The sequence below is a fragment of the Esox lucius genome, chromosome 11, assembly GCF_011004845.1.
Source record: "Esox lucius isolate fEsoLuc1 chromosome 11, fEsoLuc1.pri, whole genome shotgun sequence".
Classification (NCBI taxonomy): Eukaryota; Metazoa; Chordata; class Actinopteri; order Esociformes; family Esocidae; genus Esox; species Esox lucius.
Window position 1 is genome coordinate 9,156,312 of NC_047579.1, and position 17,553 is coordinate 9,173,864.

Consider the following 17,553-nt stretch of genomic DNA (forward strand, 5'->3'; position numbering starts at 1 on the left):
CGATACATTTATCGAACAACGACTTCTTACAGGGTTGCAGTCATAATGCAGTGCATTTTGTTCCGCAGATGGCGCTGTTACTTTTCTTAATTTTGTGCTTTTCCCCTCTGACCCATTGTTTACGTGGTGAGTTTTGCGCCTTCTTCCGGGTTGTAGTTTATTCCATTTGGCATCTCGCGTTCTGGAAAGCAGCTGCGATGTCTGTGGTTCCTGCTCAATCTCTCCGGGTTTCGGAGATCCGAGACCCAGCGGTTCTGTTCGAGCGGTACAATACCGAGGAGATTCGGGTGATCGAGCGGAAAGTCCGGGGAGAGATCGAACAGAAGAAGGAAGAACTCCGTCAGATGGTGGGCGAGCGGTACAGAGATCTGATCGACGCCGCAGACACCATCGGAGAGATGCGGCAGTGTTCAGAGAGCGTCGTTAAATCCATCCAGGACATGCACCGCTATTGCCAACAGCTGAAACAGGGGAAATGTGTTCCCCAAACCAACAGCAAAAAAGAGGTTTGAGTCTGGATAGCTTTGTTAAGAAACCAGCGCACTGGCGTTGATATTGGCTAAATTCAACAGCTAGCTAGGCTTTAGCCAATTTTTAGTTGCGGAAAGTTACATAGGTTTACAGAAAAGTTAAACATGTACTCTTTAGATACCTGCCTCTAACGTTTGGAAGACTGAATTTTAAACTATGACACGACTCCTCGACCCATTCTCTTTTAGTTTTTGTTGAACACAGGGAAACCCCTAAGTGATCCATCTTTTTTTAACATTGTGAATGCCGATGATGTCCTGAAATGTAACGTTAAGTGCCTTTGTTGACACGAAATGTGTTTTAGTAAGTTTTGATGTAATTAACCTTTCTTTTAGTCTATGCAGTTAAAGATGAAGTAATCTAGCTATTATAGTTGCGGTTGAAGCGTGACACCATTCAACTGTCATTGTGTGTGTCGTCTTTGCCTGTCCATTTCGTTTATTATGGATCTGCGTATTATCCGTCTACAGATCCAGAGACAGAGCCAGGAGAAGTTCTACACCATGGCCTCTCAGATCAAGCTGCTGCTGGAGATTCCAGAGAGGATCTGGAGCTCCATGGAGGCCTCACAGTACCTGCAGGTAAAACCACATCACTTAAGACATTTAACTGTTATGTTAGACTAAGCAACCTTGCTAACACTAGATGGGCATGACTAATGTTATCAGTATTTTTCTGTTTTCTGCAGGCCACCCACCTCTACCTGCTCTGCTGCCACCTGCACAGACAGCTCCACCTTGAGGGTGGAGGACCACACTACAGCCCAGTTCTTGCTCGCTTCCCCATCTTGGTCCGGCAGGTGGCTGCAGCTGGTCACTTCAGGTTGGTGTGTTTGACTGTGTATTAACCGAGTAGACGCAGGTTCATGATTTATGAAGACGAGCAGCAATTTCTGTGGTCCGACTGGAGTTTTCCCTCCTCCTTTCTCTCCAGGTCCACCATCTTAATGGACAGTAAGTCAGTGCTGCGCGGTCGGGCGGTATCAGACCAGGCGATTGCAGAGGCCCTAGTGTCCACCATGCTCTTGGAAGACAGCTCTCCACGACAGGCCTTGGCTGACTTCCTGCTTGCCAGGAAGGCCTCAATACAACAGCTACTGAACCAGCCGCAACATGGTACTGATTCTACACCCGTTATAATTCAGCACTACAAAATAATATCCCACATTTTTCAATTTGGCTATGAAGGCCGGAAAACAACACTTCTAAAATAAGTTGAGATAAAACAAAGCCTTTGGAATCCAATGTGTCAATGGATTTTTAGAACCAATTAAATTTAAAACGTTTTACTGTGTGTCTACAGTTTGAATTTAATAGAAGAATACATGGTATGGACAAAATAATTGGCACCCCAAAACTAGTACTCTGTGGCACAGCCTTCAGGCCCAGATAACCGCCATGAAATGCATCATGTAGCATCTATTTTTTGATCTCGGTGTACCTTACTACTAGCAGTTTTGCCCTCTCTAAAAATGCTATAATGTTTTCAGGGTTTGAGGGTACCTCTAGAAGTGGTTGTTAAACCTCTCCTGGGAACCCCAGCCGATTCAAACATTCAATATGACCCTGAACAACTGACTTAACTGAATGAAGCAGATAAAGGCTTGATGATTGGCTGACAAATTGATTCAGGTGTGCTAGCTCTGGAATACATCAAATACATGGACTCGCTGGTGGTCCCCAGGACAGGTTTGAGAACCACTCTCTAGAGTAGGGTTTCTTCTTGAACCTATCAGAAGGTTTTTTGTGTGTTTGTGGTTCTGCTGACAGAACCATTCCCTTCAACAGAGGAAGTATTTTTGGACACTGGGTTCAACATAAGAATCCAAGACACCTGATCATTTGTTCGATAAGCAGTAAAGCAACACCACATTACTAAGCCTCCCAGTGCAGAATGTGTCATTTTGGGATGCCAACCATTTTGTTCATGATAGTTGGCTAATATAATCATTTATTTTGCAGTGTTGAAGATCCAATAACATTGTGTCAGGACCAAATGTTGTTTTCAATGGTGACTTATTTTATAGGAAAAATGTATTATTTTGTATTTTCTAATTAAACAGAAGTGTTTAATGGTTATGGAAATATTCCAGTTGCATCACACTTCCAATTTTGCTTGTTGGGATTGTGTGTAAATCAATTTGACTTCATGATCTTTAAGTGGTGTTAAACCAAAGGAGCTGTGTTTTGGTTCCAGGGGCTGGTATCAAGGCCCAGGTGTGTAGCCTAGTGGAGCTTCTGGTGACCACCCTGTACCAGGCCTACGCTGTCTTCTATGTACCCCCAGAGGGAAGCCCCCGGCTGGGGGACGGCGGGTTGAGCTCTGGCCTCCTTTTTACCACCTTGGAGAATGTCACCTCCCCTACAGCTGGAGGTACATGGCAAAGTTTTGCCTAATGTTTTTTCTAACGGCTTATAATTTTTATGTATTCTGTATTCTACACTCTCTATTTCTATGGTAGCTTCTCCTCAATAAAGTATTAACATTTTAATAATTGGTTCTGCTTTGGAAGAGCTCTTACAGATGTAGTCTGGGACTTTTGCAATTAATATAATGTTTTAAACCTCCCATGGGCTATGTAATAAAGCGGTCAGCCACAACATTATGACCACCTGCCTAATATTGTGTAGGTCCCCCTTTTGCCACCAAAACAGCCCTGACCTGTTGAGGCATGGACTCCACTAAACCTCTGAAGGTGTGCTGTGGTATCTGGCACCAAGACGTTAGCTGCAGGTCATTAAAGGCCTGTAAGTTGCGAGGTGGGACCTCGATGGATCAGACTTGATTGTCCAGCACGTCCCACAGATGCTCGATTGGATTGAGATCTGGGGAATTTGGAGGCCAAGTCAACACCTTGAACTCATTGTTGTGTCATAAACCCCGCCCTCCCCATGTTATTCAATGGGACGCGAGACCAACTAAACAATTAAATTACCCTTCAAATATATTTTTTCCGAAGCTGGTTTCTGTCATTTACTGTAGTTTGTATCACGCTAATGTAAATTCAAGAGTTTGTTTTTAAAATAAGTTTGTTTTTAGTTAGTTATTTAATGCTCTAAAAACGGTGGTGTGACGTCGTGATTCACAGCTGTGATTGACAGCTATCTGAGCCGAGGAGCCACTGAATCTTCGGAGGACTGAGGAGATTGGAACTTTACATTTAATCTCAAAATTTCTATAATTGATATAATTTCACACGGACATAATGGGTTGTTCTGCAGTACATTGTGCTAACCGATCTGGCATTTCCAATCGATTTTTTCGGTAAGTTAAATTTATAAGCTATTTAATTAGTAAATAAATGTAATGGACTAGCTAACGTTAGCTAAAAGACAACAAGCCTCGTTAATAGCCTTGTTAATAGCTAGCAGGTGATCGTTAACTAGAAGTTACCAATTATTTTTGTATTAGGCCTATTCTAAATTAAGGTTAAACATGATGTAAGTTAGGCTATAACATATCGTCTAGGTTTAACAAGCAAAGGTTGTACTGTATTTGGTCTTGCGATTGATTACGGTATGCGCATTCTGCGAGGGAGAGTGAGGGCGGGGCACAGGGGTGGGGCCGTTGATTTTCGCGGCTTTACTTCCTGCTCGCTACTGCGCATAACTACTGCGCAGAACTGGTCCCAAGATCGCTATCTGCGCAGACGCAAGTCCAAGATGTCAGCGCCGTATCAGGACACTGGTGGCTTCAGTTTTCACCAATGGAAAAGAGCGAAAGGGCGTCGTCCATTATTTATACAGTCTATGGTCTGCAGCTACACAGCCCCATACGCAAGAAGATGAGATGCACTGTGTGTTCTGACACCTTTCTATCAATACCAGCATTAACTTTTTCAGCAGTTTGAGCTACAGTAGTTCATCTGTTAGATCAGACCACACAGGCCAGCCTTCACTCCCCACGTGCATCAATGAGCCTTGGCCACCCATGACCCTGTCGCCAGTTCACTGCTTTTCCTTCCTTGGACCACTTTTGATTGGTACTGACCAATGCAGACCGGGAACACCCACAAGAGCTGCAGTTTTGGAGACGATCTGACCCAGTCGTCAAGCCATCACAATTTGGCCCATTTTTCCTGCTTCTAACACATCAACTTTGAGGACAGAATGTTCACTGGCTGCCTAATATATCCCACCCACTGACAGGTGCCATGATACGATTATCAGTGTTATTCACTTCACCTGTCAGTGGTCATAATGTGATGGCTGATGGGTGTATATATTTATATAGATTATCAGTGTTATTCACTTCACCTGTCAGTGGTCATAATGTGATGGCTGATGGGTGTATATATTTATATAGATTATCAGTGTTATTCACTTCACCTGTCAGTGGTCATAATGTGATGGCTGATGGGTGTATATATTTATATAGATTATCAGTGTTATTCACTTCACCTGTCAGTGGTCATTATGTGATGGCTGATGGGTGTATATATTTATATAGATTATCAGTGTTATTCACTTCACCTGTCAGTGGTCATAATCTTATGGCTGATGGGTGTATATATTTATATAGATTATCAGTGTTATTCACTTCACCTGTCAGTGGTCATAATGTGATGGCTGATGGGTGTATATATTTATATAGATTATCAGTGTTATTCACTTCACCTGTCAGTGGTCATAATGTGATGGCTGATTGGTGTATATATTTATATAGATTATCAATTTTATTCACTTCACCTGTCAGTGGTCATAATGTGATGGCTGATGGGTGTATATATTTATATAGATTATCAGTGTTATTCACTTCACCTGTCAGTGGTCATAATGTGATGGCTGATGGGTGTATATATTTATATAGATTATCAGTGTTATTCACTTCTCCTGTCAGTGGTCATAATGTTATAGCTGATGGGTGTATATATTTATATAGATTATCAGTGTTATTCACTTCACCTGTCAGTGGTCATAATCTTATGGCTGATCGGTGTATGTTGTTTATATGTGAATAAGTAGAATCACTATAATTACTCAGTTAGCCATAAAATTGATTGGTTTGGATGAAATTGGGCACAAATAGAACCCGTTTTAGCTCAACAGCACAAGTTTTACAACCAGTGACCAAAATGTACGAATATCCTCTTTAATATTGTATGGTCTGCTATGGTATTACCTCATTTATTCGCGGTGTACCATCGCACCTCACTAAATGCTCCTGTGTCCCATCCTGTGTCCCATCCTGTGTCCCATCCTGTGTCCCATCCTGTGTCCCATCCTGTGTCCTATGCTGTATTCTATATCCTGCTTGTCTTTCCTGTTTCTCTCCCTCCTATTTTCCTCTCTTGATTGTTTCTCTCTCTAACTCTCCATGTTGCCTGCTATCCAGGTAAAGGTAAACGAGTCCTACAGGAGGAGGTCAGCACAGGGAGCTGGTTGAAGTACCTCCCCGTATCTATTGCTGAGTTCCAGCCCACCCTCCGCACCCTGGCTCAGCCAATCCAGAAAGAGCAGCTCCGAGACACCCTGCAGCAGTGGATCGACACGTGGGTCATCAACTCAGCAATCCCCTTCGTTTTGCATTTTGTGCAATTCTTGTGCTTGTTGTTTTCAACAAAACTTTTCTTTTTTCAGTTCTGTTATTATAAATAAGAATATTCTTTGGGATGCACACCCCTCCCAGATAATTTCTCTTGATCGATCCGATGACCTGAAAAGATATGTCATTGGTCAAACTAGTGTTCAGATATCTGATTTGTCTGCCTGTGTCAATGCAGCCGAGGACAATGGTGTCTGCAGTCGTCTGGTCTATATAGAGTCTGGATGTCTTTACTTATAGAGTCTGGATGTCTTTACTTATAGAGTCTGGATGTCTTTACTTGTCCTCATGCTGTTGTGTAATCTAGTGGCTGTAGTTTGCAACCAAATGGTCAGAGTTGTAGGCAAGTTACTGAAAGGTTTCAGGTTTAAATTCCCAAGCCGACTATGTGAAAAATATAGCACTTAACCATCTTTTCTGTTGTAAGTCACTCTATAAGGTGCCAGATGACTGACATTTTGAGGGCCCTGTTACTTCCAGGTGTAAGGAGGACATCTGCAGTGGCGTCAGCGGCCTGCTGGTCTACGTCAAGAGTCTGAGGGGCCTGGCCTCCATCAGAGATGCTGTGTGGGACCTGCTCTCTACCGACTCCATCAGCCGACACTGGAGCTCCATCTGCCAGCGCCTGTTAGAGCGCCCCCTGGCGCTGTGGGAGGACTTCCTGCAACAGCTCTTCCTACACCGCCTGCAGGTATTTTCAATTAAATAGTGTTCCAATGAAAGGTCTGTTTCCTTGAGGTTTTTGTTTGAGTGTTTGTGTCATTTCTATTGTATGCTTTGATGCATATTTCATTGCTAACTCTTGGACAGAGAGTTAACCTTTACCTGTCCATGTTCTCCCTCTCTTCTGTCCTTCCCTTTTCCTCTTTCTGCGCCCCCCCTCCCTATCACCCCTCCCTCCTCAGGCCATCACCCAGGAGAGCACTGAGACCATCTCGGCCAGCTCCAGACAGCTCCTCTCGGCGGCCCTACGAGACCTAGGCCAGCCGGCCCCTCCGGGCTCCGGCCCTCCCCTCCCCAGCCGAGGGGCCCTCTACGAGGCAGACGTGGCGTCCTTCCTCTGGTCAGAGGCCCAGGGGGACCTGCTGAGTGACGCCGCCTGGGTCAGTGTGGCCCAGCGGGGGACGCAGCTCCGGAGCGGCCTGGCCATGAAGACCCAGGCCCTGACACCCTGCGTCCAGAGCTTCTGCTCGTCGCTGGACGCCAAGCTCCGAGCCAGGCTGGACGACCTGCAGCACTACCTGCCCTCGGACAACGCAGGTATGGGCTGATTCAGGGCCAGTTAGTTAACACAAACCACACGGGGTACGGTTCTTTTGGTACTCTAACGATGTGCGTCCAGATGTTTGTGCTACACAACAAAAAACATCTCTTAAGGACTAAGGAGGCAAATGAGATTCAAGTCTTAATAAATGCACTATTCTAGTTCTGCGTCGTATATTGTGGTTATTAAGTTATACTTAACCTTTGGAGTTGTATATGAAGGGATTGCAGCCAATCAAGGAGCAGCGCTTTCTCTCCTTTTTGTCTGTCTCTCTTCCTCACACTCCCTTCCTCTTCCTCAGACGCCCAGGCCTTCCCTTCCACCTCCACAGTTTCCTCTGGTTCCAGTTCCAGCACCACCTCATCGTTTGACCGGTTCACAGACGCCGCTGCCGTGGAGGAGACCCTGCGCCAACGCAGTCTGGAGTGTGTACGGGACATCATCCGCTGCGTCCGCTCGGAACTGGGGGCGGACCTGCCTGTCGGCGCCTGCCCCAACTCCGCCCATCTCAACTCTGTGCTCTTCCTGGCTCGCCTTTGCCAGTCCATGAGTGAGCTTTGCCCCAACCTCAGGCAATGCATTCTGGGTAAGCAGGGCGGGGCCGCTGCCGACCTCATCACCAGGGGAACACCGCGACAAAGCAGGAAGCTGGGAAAGACGGCTGCGAAAGCAATTGAGGTTAGCCCTGGACAGGCAAAGTGGGCTGGTCTTAGGGAGGAGCTTCTGGCTGTCAGCATGGAGGCTTATCAGATTTGGAGCTCCGCCCTTACTAAGGTGAGCCGCATTTAAAGGGATAGTTCATCAATGAATCAGTCTGTCAGATAAATTCCAGTTAAAGATGGGGGCTTTTTGGGACCTGAGAATATCTGAAAATGTTTCACTAATCCTTGTTTTGAGGTTATAACACACTCTTTACCTAGTCATTTTTAGATCTTGTTTTTAGAAAGGACTTCTGTTCGTTAATAAGAAATTCAGTGTGTGATTTAATGTTGTGACATCCCCTTCTCTCCAAGACGCTAGTGGGAAGGTTTGCTACATCACTGCATTCTGAGTCTGCTGGGGACATCCTAGCAACTGCAACCAACTGGGAGGAGTTAGAGATTCAGGAGGAGGCGGAGTCGGGGAGCAGTGTCACCTCAAAGATTAGACTTCCTGTCCAGGTGAGTGGGGGTGTGACCTAAAAGTTAAACATAATTACTTTTGAAACAGAGACAGTTTCTTTACCAATAACAGCCTACAATAAAATACAAAACAGTACAGAAAAACATCATTGTCTAATGCTAATTCAATAATATGACGCTGTTATTTTTTGTAGCCATCTTGGTTTGTTCAGTCCCTGCTGTTCCACCTGTGTCTGGAGGTGAATCGTGTGGGGGGCCACGCCCTGCCACGCCCCACCCTGCAGGAGCTGCTCCGAGGCTGCCTCGACCTGGTGCTGCAAGAGTACCAGAAACTGACCCATATTTCACAGGTCAAGGTATAAACACACCGCATAGGATAAGGCAACACACGGGTAGAATTGTCCTCGTAAAAAGGTGATACAAAAGGTGTAGAGGCTGTACATGATCATGTCTCCGCTCAAGGTGTAAAATCAGCTTGCTGTGACGACAATCTCTGCTTGATCAACCTCAGGCTCTTACAAAAGACATCCACTGACAAGTCCCTAAGAAGTAGCTCATATAAGGTTAAAACACATTGGGCCGGTTTCGCAGACATGTAGAGCCTAGTCCAGGGCTAGAAAATCTAGTTCAATAGAAAACGCCATTGAGCTTGTTTTTTGTCTTAGACTAGCCTGTGTCTGTGAAAGCGGCCCAATGTCGGATGATGTTCCTCTCCCTCCAGGAATGTCCGTTCCCGATGACCCAGAACCGCTCTCTGCAGCTGCTGTTCGACCTGAGATTTCTCAGTGCCACCCTGACTACTAGACTGGAGGAGGGCAAGGGCTCTCGGTCTTACCAGGACCCCAGGTACACACACACACACACACACACACACTGTCGCTATCTTTTTGTCTCTGTCCCATTCTCACGGTGCCAAACAAATAAATTGACTTTTTTAAATGGAAAGTGTCAGAACAAAATAGCATTGTTTACTTTGAGATAGTAACTTTAAGATAGTTGACGTCATTTACTCCTACTTCATGTTTGCTTACAATTTGTTCTGGCCAGATTGTCTGACTTGGGAGAGTTGTTGTTTGTAAACTTTACCTCGGTACTATCTGGATGACTGGACGTCTGTATTAATGTCAGGGCTTTGTAGGGGAAGGGGTGTGGTCTTCTATATTAATGTCAGGGCTTTGTAGGGGAAGGGGTGTGGTCTTCTATATTAATGTCAGGGCTTTGTAGGGGAAGGGGTGTGGTCTTCTATATTAATGTCAGGGCTTTGTAGGGGAAGGGGTGTGGTCTTCTATATTAATGTCAGGGCTTTGTAGGGGAAGGGGTGTGGTCTTCTATATTAATGTCAGGGCTTTGTAGGGGAAGGGGTGTGGTCTTCTATATTAATATCAGGGCTTTGTAGGGGAAGGGGTGTGGTCTTCTATATTAATATCAGTCTCACTAGCAATGTCTCAATTCTTATGACTATTCCCGTTAGTTAGTTAGTAGATACTAGGTAGTCTATTACTGGCTAATAAGCTGTTAAAACAGCCACAGGCAAAAGCCATACATTTCATAGATGCTATTTGTGGTGGAGGTAAACTTAATAAGAAACGTTAGTCAGTTTAACACAGTGGTTAATGGTGATTAACGACTGGTTGAATGTGTATCACTGTGGCGTTGTGGTTCTAGACGCAGCCTCTTGCATGGGAGACCCGGGTACGAATCCAGAGAGGGCAACATCATTTATCACCTTTAACTGCAGGCCGGCTGAACTAGGCTTGCCTGGTTCCTTTTCAGTTTTGAACAGCCAGTTGATCCAGATAATGTTAGAATATAACCAGGTTGTGCTTTTTAAGCATTTAGGCCTGGATATAATTTGTCTAATGGTTTACACAAAGTCCAAACCAATAGAATAAATACTTGTAGAATAAATACAAGCAGAAATCCCCAATAAAATCAGCAGTTAATGTTTTTTGTTATTGTTTCAAATCATATTTTTTTACAAAATGTATCTGAGTGCCTGAGTTATTCCCCAGTTAAATGTTCTCGATGTTCTGTCACCTTAGTCTGTCTATCAGTTTGCATTGATTATAGTATCCCTTTAACTGACTTCCCAATATTTTGCGTGTCGTTACCCTCTAGTGGACACAATGTTAAAATACATTTTTCACACATACAGCTCCAGAATTTTTTTGAGACCACTGCACCTTTTTCTTTTTTCTCCAAAAAAGTCAACAAGGAAGGTTTTGAGTGAGGAACAGAAGGGTTCAGTTTGCAGTGGTCTCTTAATTTGAACCCTTCTGTTCCTCACTCAAAACCTTCCGTTTGGAAACCTTCATTTATGTTTAAATAAGGTCTTACGGGGGTCTGAAAGATTGGCAGGGGATTTCAGTCCTTACATACAACCAAAAGCTGCTCTTTCAGAAAAGTGTGTAGACTTTTGATATCCACTGTAGATGACAGTAGTTTTCAGTGTGTCCTTTTTCTGTTTGTAGTTTAATCCTCTGTTCTTCCCGTGTTGCAGGGTCCAGGAGGTTTGTGATTTATTGGAGAGCTACATTGACCCCTTTGACCTGGATGTTTTCACGCCGCCACTCAACAGCAACCTCAACCGCCTATCACAGAGAACTTCGGTAGGAAAGGCCCCGCCTCCTATCATATACCCTGATATAATTAGCTCCGCCTCTTGACATTTTACCATCACATGATAAGCCCGCCTCCTGCCACTGTACCCGAGAGGTCTTTGGAAATATCAGATTATCCGGGATCCAATGGCAACATATTTCGCGTTTGTGTGATATGTAAAATACCAACTTATCAAAAAATTGGTTTATAAGAAAATACCCTGATAATAATAATAGATATCATATTCACTTTTGCAGTGGCTTTCTGACAGGTTATTTGAACTTTCATCTCTCTACTCCACATGTCTTGTCTGGTTTGACCTTAACAAAGCCTACTGAACTATTTTCCAGGGTTTAGGTCGTCTTTTTTATAACACTTTCAGTGGAGATTTGCACTCAGATACTTTAATGTTACAAGGCTTGGGGGTTATGACAGTTGTAAATTAATTTGAAAGATATTGTTCACAGTTGCAGTGGATAGTGTCCAAACACGACCAACTTTCTGTTTGTGAGCTGACAACAAATTTCTTTCAGAAACTCGGCAGCTTTGCAGGGCAGTTCAGTTCTAGCCTACTAAAGCATGTGCCACATGCACATTTTGTAGACCTACATTTGTGCACAGGCCAGGTAATGCTTGCGCTCAAGTAGCCTGTTTAAATAAATGAAAGCACAGATATTAGCGGAAGACAGAGAGCGCATTTTGGAGAGATGTGTATGTGTTCTTACAACACCGACCACTTGTCTCAACATTTCAAATTAGAGAACTTTCTGAATAAACAAAACGGTATAGTATATACCATGTATTTGACTGGCCCAACTATAACAAAAGCATGTGAAAAGTTTATATCCATTGCCAGTCCATCCATCCATCTTCTTCCGCTTATCCGGGGCTGGGTCGCGGGGGCAGCAGTCTAAGCAGAGATGCCCAGACTTCCCTCTCCCTAGACACTTCCTCCAGCTCTTCCGGGGGGGACATCGAGGCGTTCCCAGGCCAGCCGGGAGACATAGTCCCTCCAGCGGGTCCTAGGACTTCCCCGGGGTCTCCTCCCGGTGGGACGGCCCGGAACGCCTTCCTGGGATTCATCCGAAACAGATGCCCAAGCCACCTCAGCTGACCCTCTCGATGTAGAGGAGCAGCGGCTCTACTCTGAGCTCCTCCCGGGTGACCAAGCTTCTCACTATCTCTAAGGGATCGCCCAGCCACCCTGTGGAGAAAGCTCATTTCGGCCGCCTGTATCCGGGATCTTGTCCTTTTGGTCATGACCCAAAGCTCATGACCATAGGTGAGAGTAGGAACGTAGATTGACCGGTAAATCGAGAGCTTCGCCTTGCGGCTCAGCTCTTTCTTCACCACGACAGACCGATACATCAACCGCATTACTGCAGAAGCTGCACCGATCTGTCTGTCAATCTCCCGTTCCATCCTTCCCTCGCTCGTGAACAAGATACTTAAACTCCTCCACTTGAGGCAGGCACTCTCCACCAACCTGAAGTGGGCAAGCCACCCTTTTCCGACTGAGGACCATGGCCTCGGATTTGGAGGTACTGATTCTCATCCCCACCGTTTCACACTCGGCTGCAAACCGTCCCAGTGCATGCTGAAGGTCCTGGTTTGAAGGGGCCAACACGACAACATCATCCGCAAAGAACAGAGACGAAATCGTGTGGTCCCCAAACCTGACACCCTCTGGCCCCTGGCTGCGCCTAGAAATTCTGTCCATAAAAATTACGAACAGAACCGGCGACAAAAGGCAGCCCTGCCGGAGTCCAACATGCACTGGGAACAAGTCTGACTTACTGCCGGCAATGCGGACCAAGCTCCTGCTTCGGTCGTACAGGGACCTGACAGCCCTTAGCAAAGGACCCAGGACCCCATATTCCCGAAGCACCCTCCACAGGATGCCGCGAGGGACACAGTCGAATGCCTTCTCCATATCCACAAAACACATGTGGATTGGTTGGGCAAACTCCCATGAACCCTCCAGCACCCCGTAGAGGGTATAGAGCTGGTCCAGTGTTCCACGGCCCGGACGAAAACTACACTGTTCCTCCTGAATCCGAGGTTCTACTATCGGCCATATTCTCCTCTCCAGTACCCTGGCATAGACTTTCCCGGGGAGGCTGAGAAGTGTGATCCCCCTGTAGTTGGAACACACCCTCCGGTCCCCCTTCTTAAAAAGAGGGACCACCACCCCGGTCTGCCATCCCAGAGGCACTGTCCTCGACCGCCATGCGATGTTGCACAGGCTTGTCAACCAAGACGGCCCCACAACATCCAGAGACTTGAGGTACTCAGGGCAGATCTCATCCACCCCCGGTGCCTTGCCACCCAGGAGTTTCTTGACTACCACTGTGACTTCAGCCCGGGTGATGGACGAGTCCACTTCTGAGCCCTCATCCTCTGCTTCCTCAATGGAAGACGTGACGGCGGGATTGAGGAGATCCTTGAAGTACTCCTTCCACCATCCGACGACATCCCCAGTTGAGGTCAACAGCTGCCCACCTCTACTGTAAACAGCGTTGGTAGGGCACTGTTTCCCTCTCCTGAGGCGCTGGACGGTTTGCCAGAATCTCTTTGAGGCCAGCCGATAGTCCTTCTCCATGGCCTCACCGAACTCCTCCCAGGCCCGAGTTTCTACCTCCACAACCACCCGGGCTGCAGTCCGCTTGGCCTGCCGGTACCCGTCAGAGTCCCACAGGCCAACCAGGCCTGATAGGACTCCTCCTTCAGCTTGATGGCATCCCTTATTTCCGGTGTCCACCACCGGGTTTCGGGATTGCCGCCTCGACAGGCACCAGAGACCTAACGGCCACAGCTCAGAGCGGCCGCTTCAACAATGGCGGTGGAGAACATGGTCCACTTGGACTCAATATCTCCAGCCTCCCTCGGGATCCAGTCGAAGCTCTGCCGGAGGTGGGAGTTAAAGATCTCTCTGACAGGAGACTCGGCCAGACGTTCCCAGCAGACCCTTACAGTACGCTTGGGTACGCTTGGGTAGTCTGTCCAGCTTCCTCCCCCGCCATCGGATCCAACTCACCACCAGGTGGTGATCAGTTGACAGCTCCGCCCCTCTCTTCACCCGAGTGTCCAAGACATACGGCCGCAGGTCAGATGAAACGACAACAAAGTCGATCATCGACCTACGGCCTAGGGTGTCCTGGTGCCACGTGCACTGATGGACACCCTTATGCTTGAACATGGTGTTCGTTATGGACAAACTGTGACTAGTACAGAAGTCCAATAACTGAACACCGCGCGGGTTCAGATCAGGGGGGCCGTTCCTCCCAATCACGCCCCTCCAGGTGTCACTGTCGTTGCCCACGTGGGCGTTGAAGTCCCCCAGTAGAACGATGGAGTCCCCAGTCAGAACACTTTCCAGCACCCCTCCCAGAGACTCCAAGAAGGTCAGGTACTCTGCACTGCGGTTCGGCCCGTAGGCACAAACAACAGTGAGAGACCTATCCCCGACCCGTAGGCGCAGGGATACGACCCTCTCGTTCACCGGGGTAAACTCCAACACATGGCGGCAGAGCTGGGGAGCTATAAGCAAACCCACACCAGCCCGCCACCTCTCACCATGGGCAACTCCAGAGTGGTTAAAAGTCCATCCTCTCTCAAGGAGTGTGGTTCCAGAGCCCAAGCCGTGCGTAGAGGTGATCCCAACTACCTCAAGTCGGAACCTCTCAACCTCACGCACGATCTCAGGCTCCTTCCCCGCCAGCGAGGTGACGTTCCACGTCCCTAGAGCTAGTTTCCGTGTCCAGGGATCCCCCGCCTTCGACTGCCGCCCGATCCTCTACGCACCGACCCCTTATGGTCCCTCCTGTGGGTGGTGAGCCCACTGGAAGGCGGCCCCACGTCGCTCCTTCGGGCTGAGCTAGGCCGGACCCTGTGGGGAAAGGTCCGGCCACCAGGCGCTCGCATACGAGCCCCAACCCCGGGCCTGGCTCCATATTTTTGTGGGCCTGAATTCTGTTCGGCTCGGAAATCCATTTCAGTTCCGACGAAGTCCTCTACTGCACCATAACTTGTTGATGAGTGAACACAGCAAAGTTAAATAGAAACTCTCTAGTATGTAAATAGTTGGTTCTACACCATTGGTATGTGTATGATAGTGTTGTGTTAACAAGGCATTGTGTTTTGGAAAAGTTATGATTGTGTCGTGGGGCATGTGATGTAATGTAATGCAGTGTTTGTGGTGTGTGTGTTTAGCAAAGTGATTCTATGTTGTGGGAACTTTGTCATATGATTACGTTAACATTTTGTGGGGTTGCAGGTGTTGTTGGGGCTGTTGACTGGGACAGAGAAACAGTTTGTCTCACGAAGCCCCAGCGTCACTTCACAGGAACCCTATAACATCCTGCCGCTGGCCAGCAGTCAGATCAGGTGATCACTCACTCACTCATTCACTCACTCATTCTCATACACACACACACATTTACATAGCTATCTAAACAAGGTTAACTTCAATTCTTACTTTTACTACTCCTTACTCTGACCATAATCTCATCTAATATTTCTCACATAACATAGTTAAGAGCTAATCAAACGTTGACAGTGTTTTGACCCAGGCCTCTCCTTTATTTCTTATGCTTCAGGTTTGGACTGTTGCCTCTGAGCATGACTAACTCCCGCAAGAACAAGTCCTCCACACGGGGGCCTGACCCCACACGGCCCCTGGTGAGTTGGCAGCAGTATGGGTGCAGGAGGGCGGGGGCAACATATCGTTTTTCTTTGCCATTTCTGTTGTTATCCAACAGTCTGTGTACATTCTGCTTTAAGTTGTTTTATGTTGTCTGTATTTCCAGCCATTTTGAGGGCATCACACCCAGGACTGCTGCAGCAGGTCAATGTGTGTGTGTGTGTGTGTGTGTGTGTGTGTGCGTGCGTGCGTGCGTGGGTGTGTGTGTGCGTGTGTGCCTGCGTGCGTGTGTGTACACGTCTGGCATAATCATTTGTAGACAGAATGAGTGTGTGTGTCGGGGTTTCAGTTTGGAAAAATATGTCAGAGGACACGTGACAGACATTTTAACGTAACAGATAATTGAGAAATGTACTGGTCACGCAAATGCATTGGCTATGTCACCCAATTCTCGGCTTGTGGAATTTAAATCTGAATCTTACCAGTAAAGATATTGTCTTGCCTGTTCCTTTCAAACATGTCCTACACCTGCCTGGAAATATTTCTTGAAAATTTTCTGTCTATTTATTATTTACAATGAATTAATGGATTTTAGTGATGAGAGCAACTGTCTGCTTCGTCACACTTTTCTCTGTGAGACTTCGTCCAGCAGGAGTTTTATATACTGGTATTCCATTCGTTTTTGGACCAAACAGAAACCCCAGTGTGTGTGTGTGTGTCATCCATCTTCAGTGTTTAAAGTTTAGTAAACCTTTTTACTTTTATACTCCGTCAAGTTTTTGCAGTGAGTCGTTTGACAACGTCCTAATTGCTCTGCTCCACCTTGGTTCCTCATGTGGCTTCTGGTTTGGTTTGATGTTACTACACACTAACGTGGGGCACTTTGAGATGACCAGTGGTTTTGCTCATAGCTAACCTAGTTTGACATTGCCGTAATATGCTCTCCTTTCAGGAAGTACATTGAAATTATATTCATGAGTTGGAAAATGCACATTGACTTTCAGTAGTATTTTTCAAATCTGCTGACTTGACCTTTTTTCTCATAGAAATGCAATTAACTCGAAACCAATGGTAAACCATTCAAACCCTTAGACAGACACTGACATGTAGAACAGACCTGTTGCTGAGGGTTAGATGGCATGAATACAGCTCTTTGGATCAACTTTTTTCCCATGGGGTGCTTCTCAATGATTTGACATGGCTTCCTCTTCTTGTCTCCTCTGCTACATCTGTACTGATCAGACCCATCAGGAACGGTCTTCCACGCAGACTGAGACAAGGACACGAGGCCATGGTTGTGTTCATTAGGACACACAATGGATTACCAGAATAATCAGTGTTACATAAGTCGGTGAATTCTCCTGTTACCTCTCGTTTAAATCCTCTCCTCTGTCCCCGCCCTCTCTCACAGGCCCCACCCACCTCTAAACCTGCCCATGAAGACACCTTCCGCCCCGGCAACCTGTTCAGACAGCTAGCCAATCAGGAGGAGGAGCCAGCAGCGCCGTCACTATTCAAGCTGGGCTGGCTCTCCGGCATGGCCAAATAGGGCACTCGTCCCAAACGGCCACCCATTCCCTACATAGTGCACTACTCTTAAGGGAGCGCTGGTCCAAAGTAGTGCACTGTTTATGGAATAGGGAACATAAGCATCTGGAACGTAACTAAAGAGTTTTAATGAGGGGCTTTTTAAACATGTCCAACTGTACAGAGAAAAGTATAAAACATGTATGAATGAGTGTGCAATATAAGAGTAATGTTGTGAAATGAGTTTGTGTGTTTTATTTCATTATCGTGGTTTGTACAAATAGATATTTTAATATAATGAGTTTGTGGGACTCGAAATAAGC

At 46.5% G+C, this 17,553-nt stretch overlaps 1 protein-coding gene across 2 annotated transcripts; it reads left to right on the top strand.

The window, feature by feature from the left end:
* The first annotated feature begins 143 nt into the window (after nt 1-143).
* cog1 (component of oligomeric golgi complex 1) lies at nt 144-17,473 on the top strand. 2 transcript variants are annotated; one of them, XM_020050775.3, is made up of 17 exons: nt 144-506; nt 1,002-1,112; nt 1,220-1,353; nt 1,465-1,646; nt 2,728-2,904; nt 5,866-6,022; nt 6,556-6,766; nt 6,981-7,335; nt 7,641-8,113; nt 8,353-8,499; nt 8,655-8,816; nt 9,182-9,306; nt 10,961-11,069; nt 15,338-15,447; nt 15,660-15,741; nt 15,870-15,907; nt 17,115-17,214. In XM_020050775.3, exons 1-16 carry the CDS (start codon nt 198-200, stop codon nt 15,876-15,878), a joined length of 2,853 nt encoding a protein of 950 aa, XP_019906334.3. In that variant the 5' UTR covers nt 144-197; the 3' UTR covers nt 15,879-15,907; nt 17,115-17,214. The 2 variants fall into 2 exon arrangements, with proteins under 2 accessions (XP_019906334.3, XP_019906333.3); XM_020050774.3 differs by lacking the exon at nt 15,870-15,907 and having other exon boundaries at nt 145-506; nt 17,115-17,473.
* The last annotated feature ends 80 nt before the right edge of the window (nt 17,474-17,553 follow it).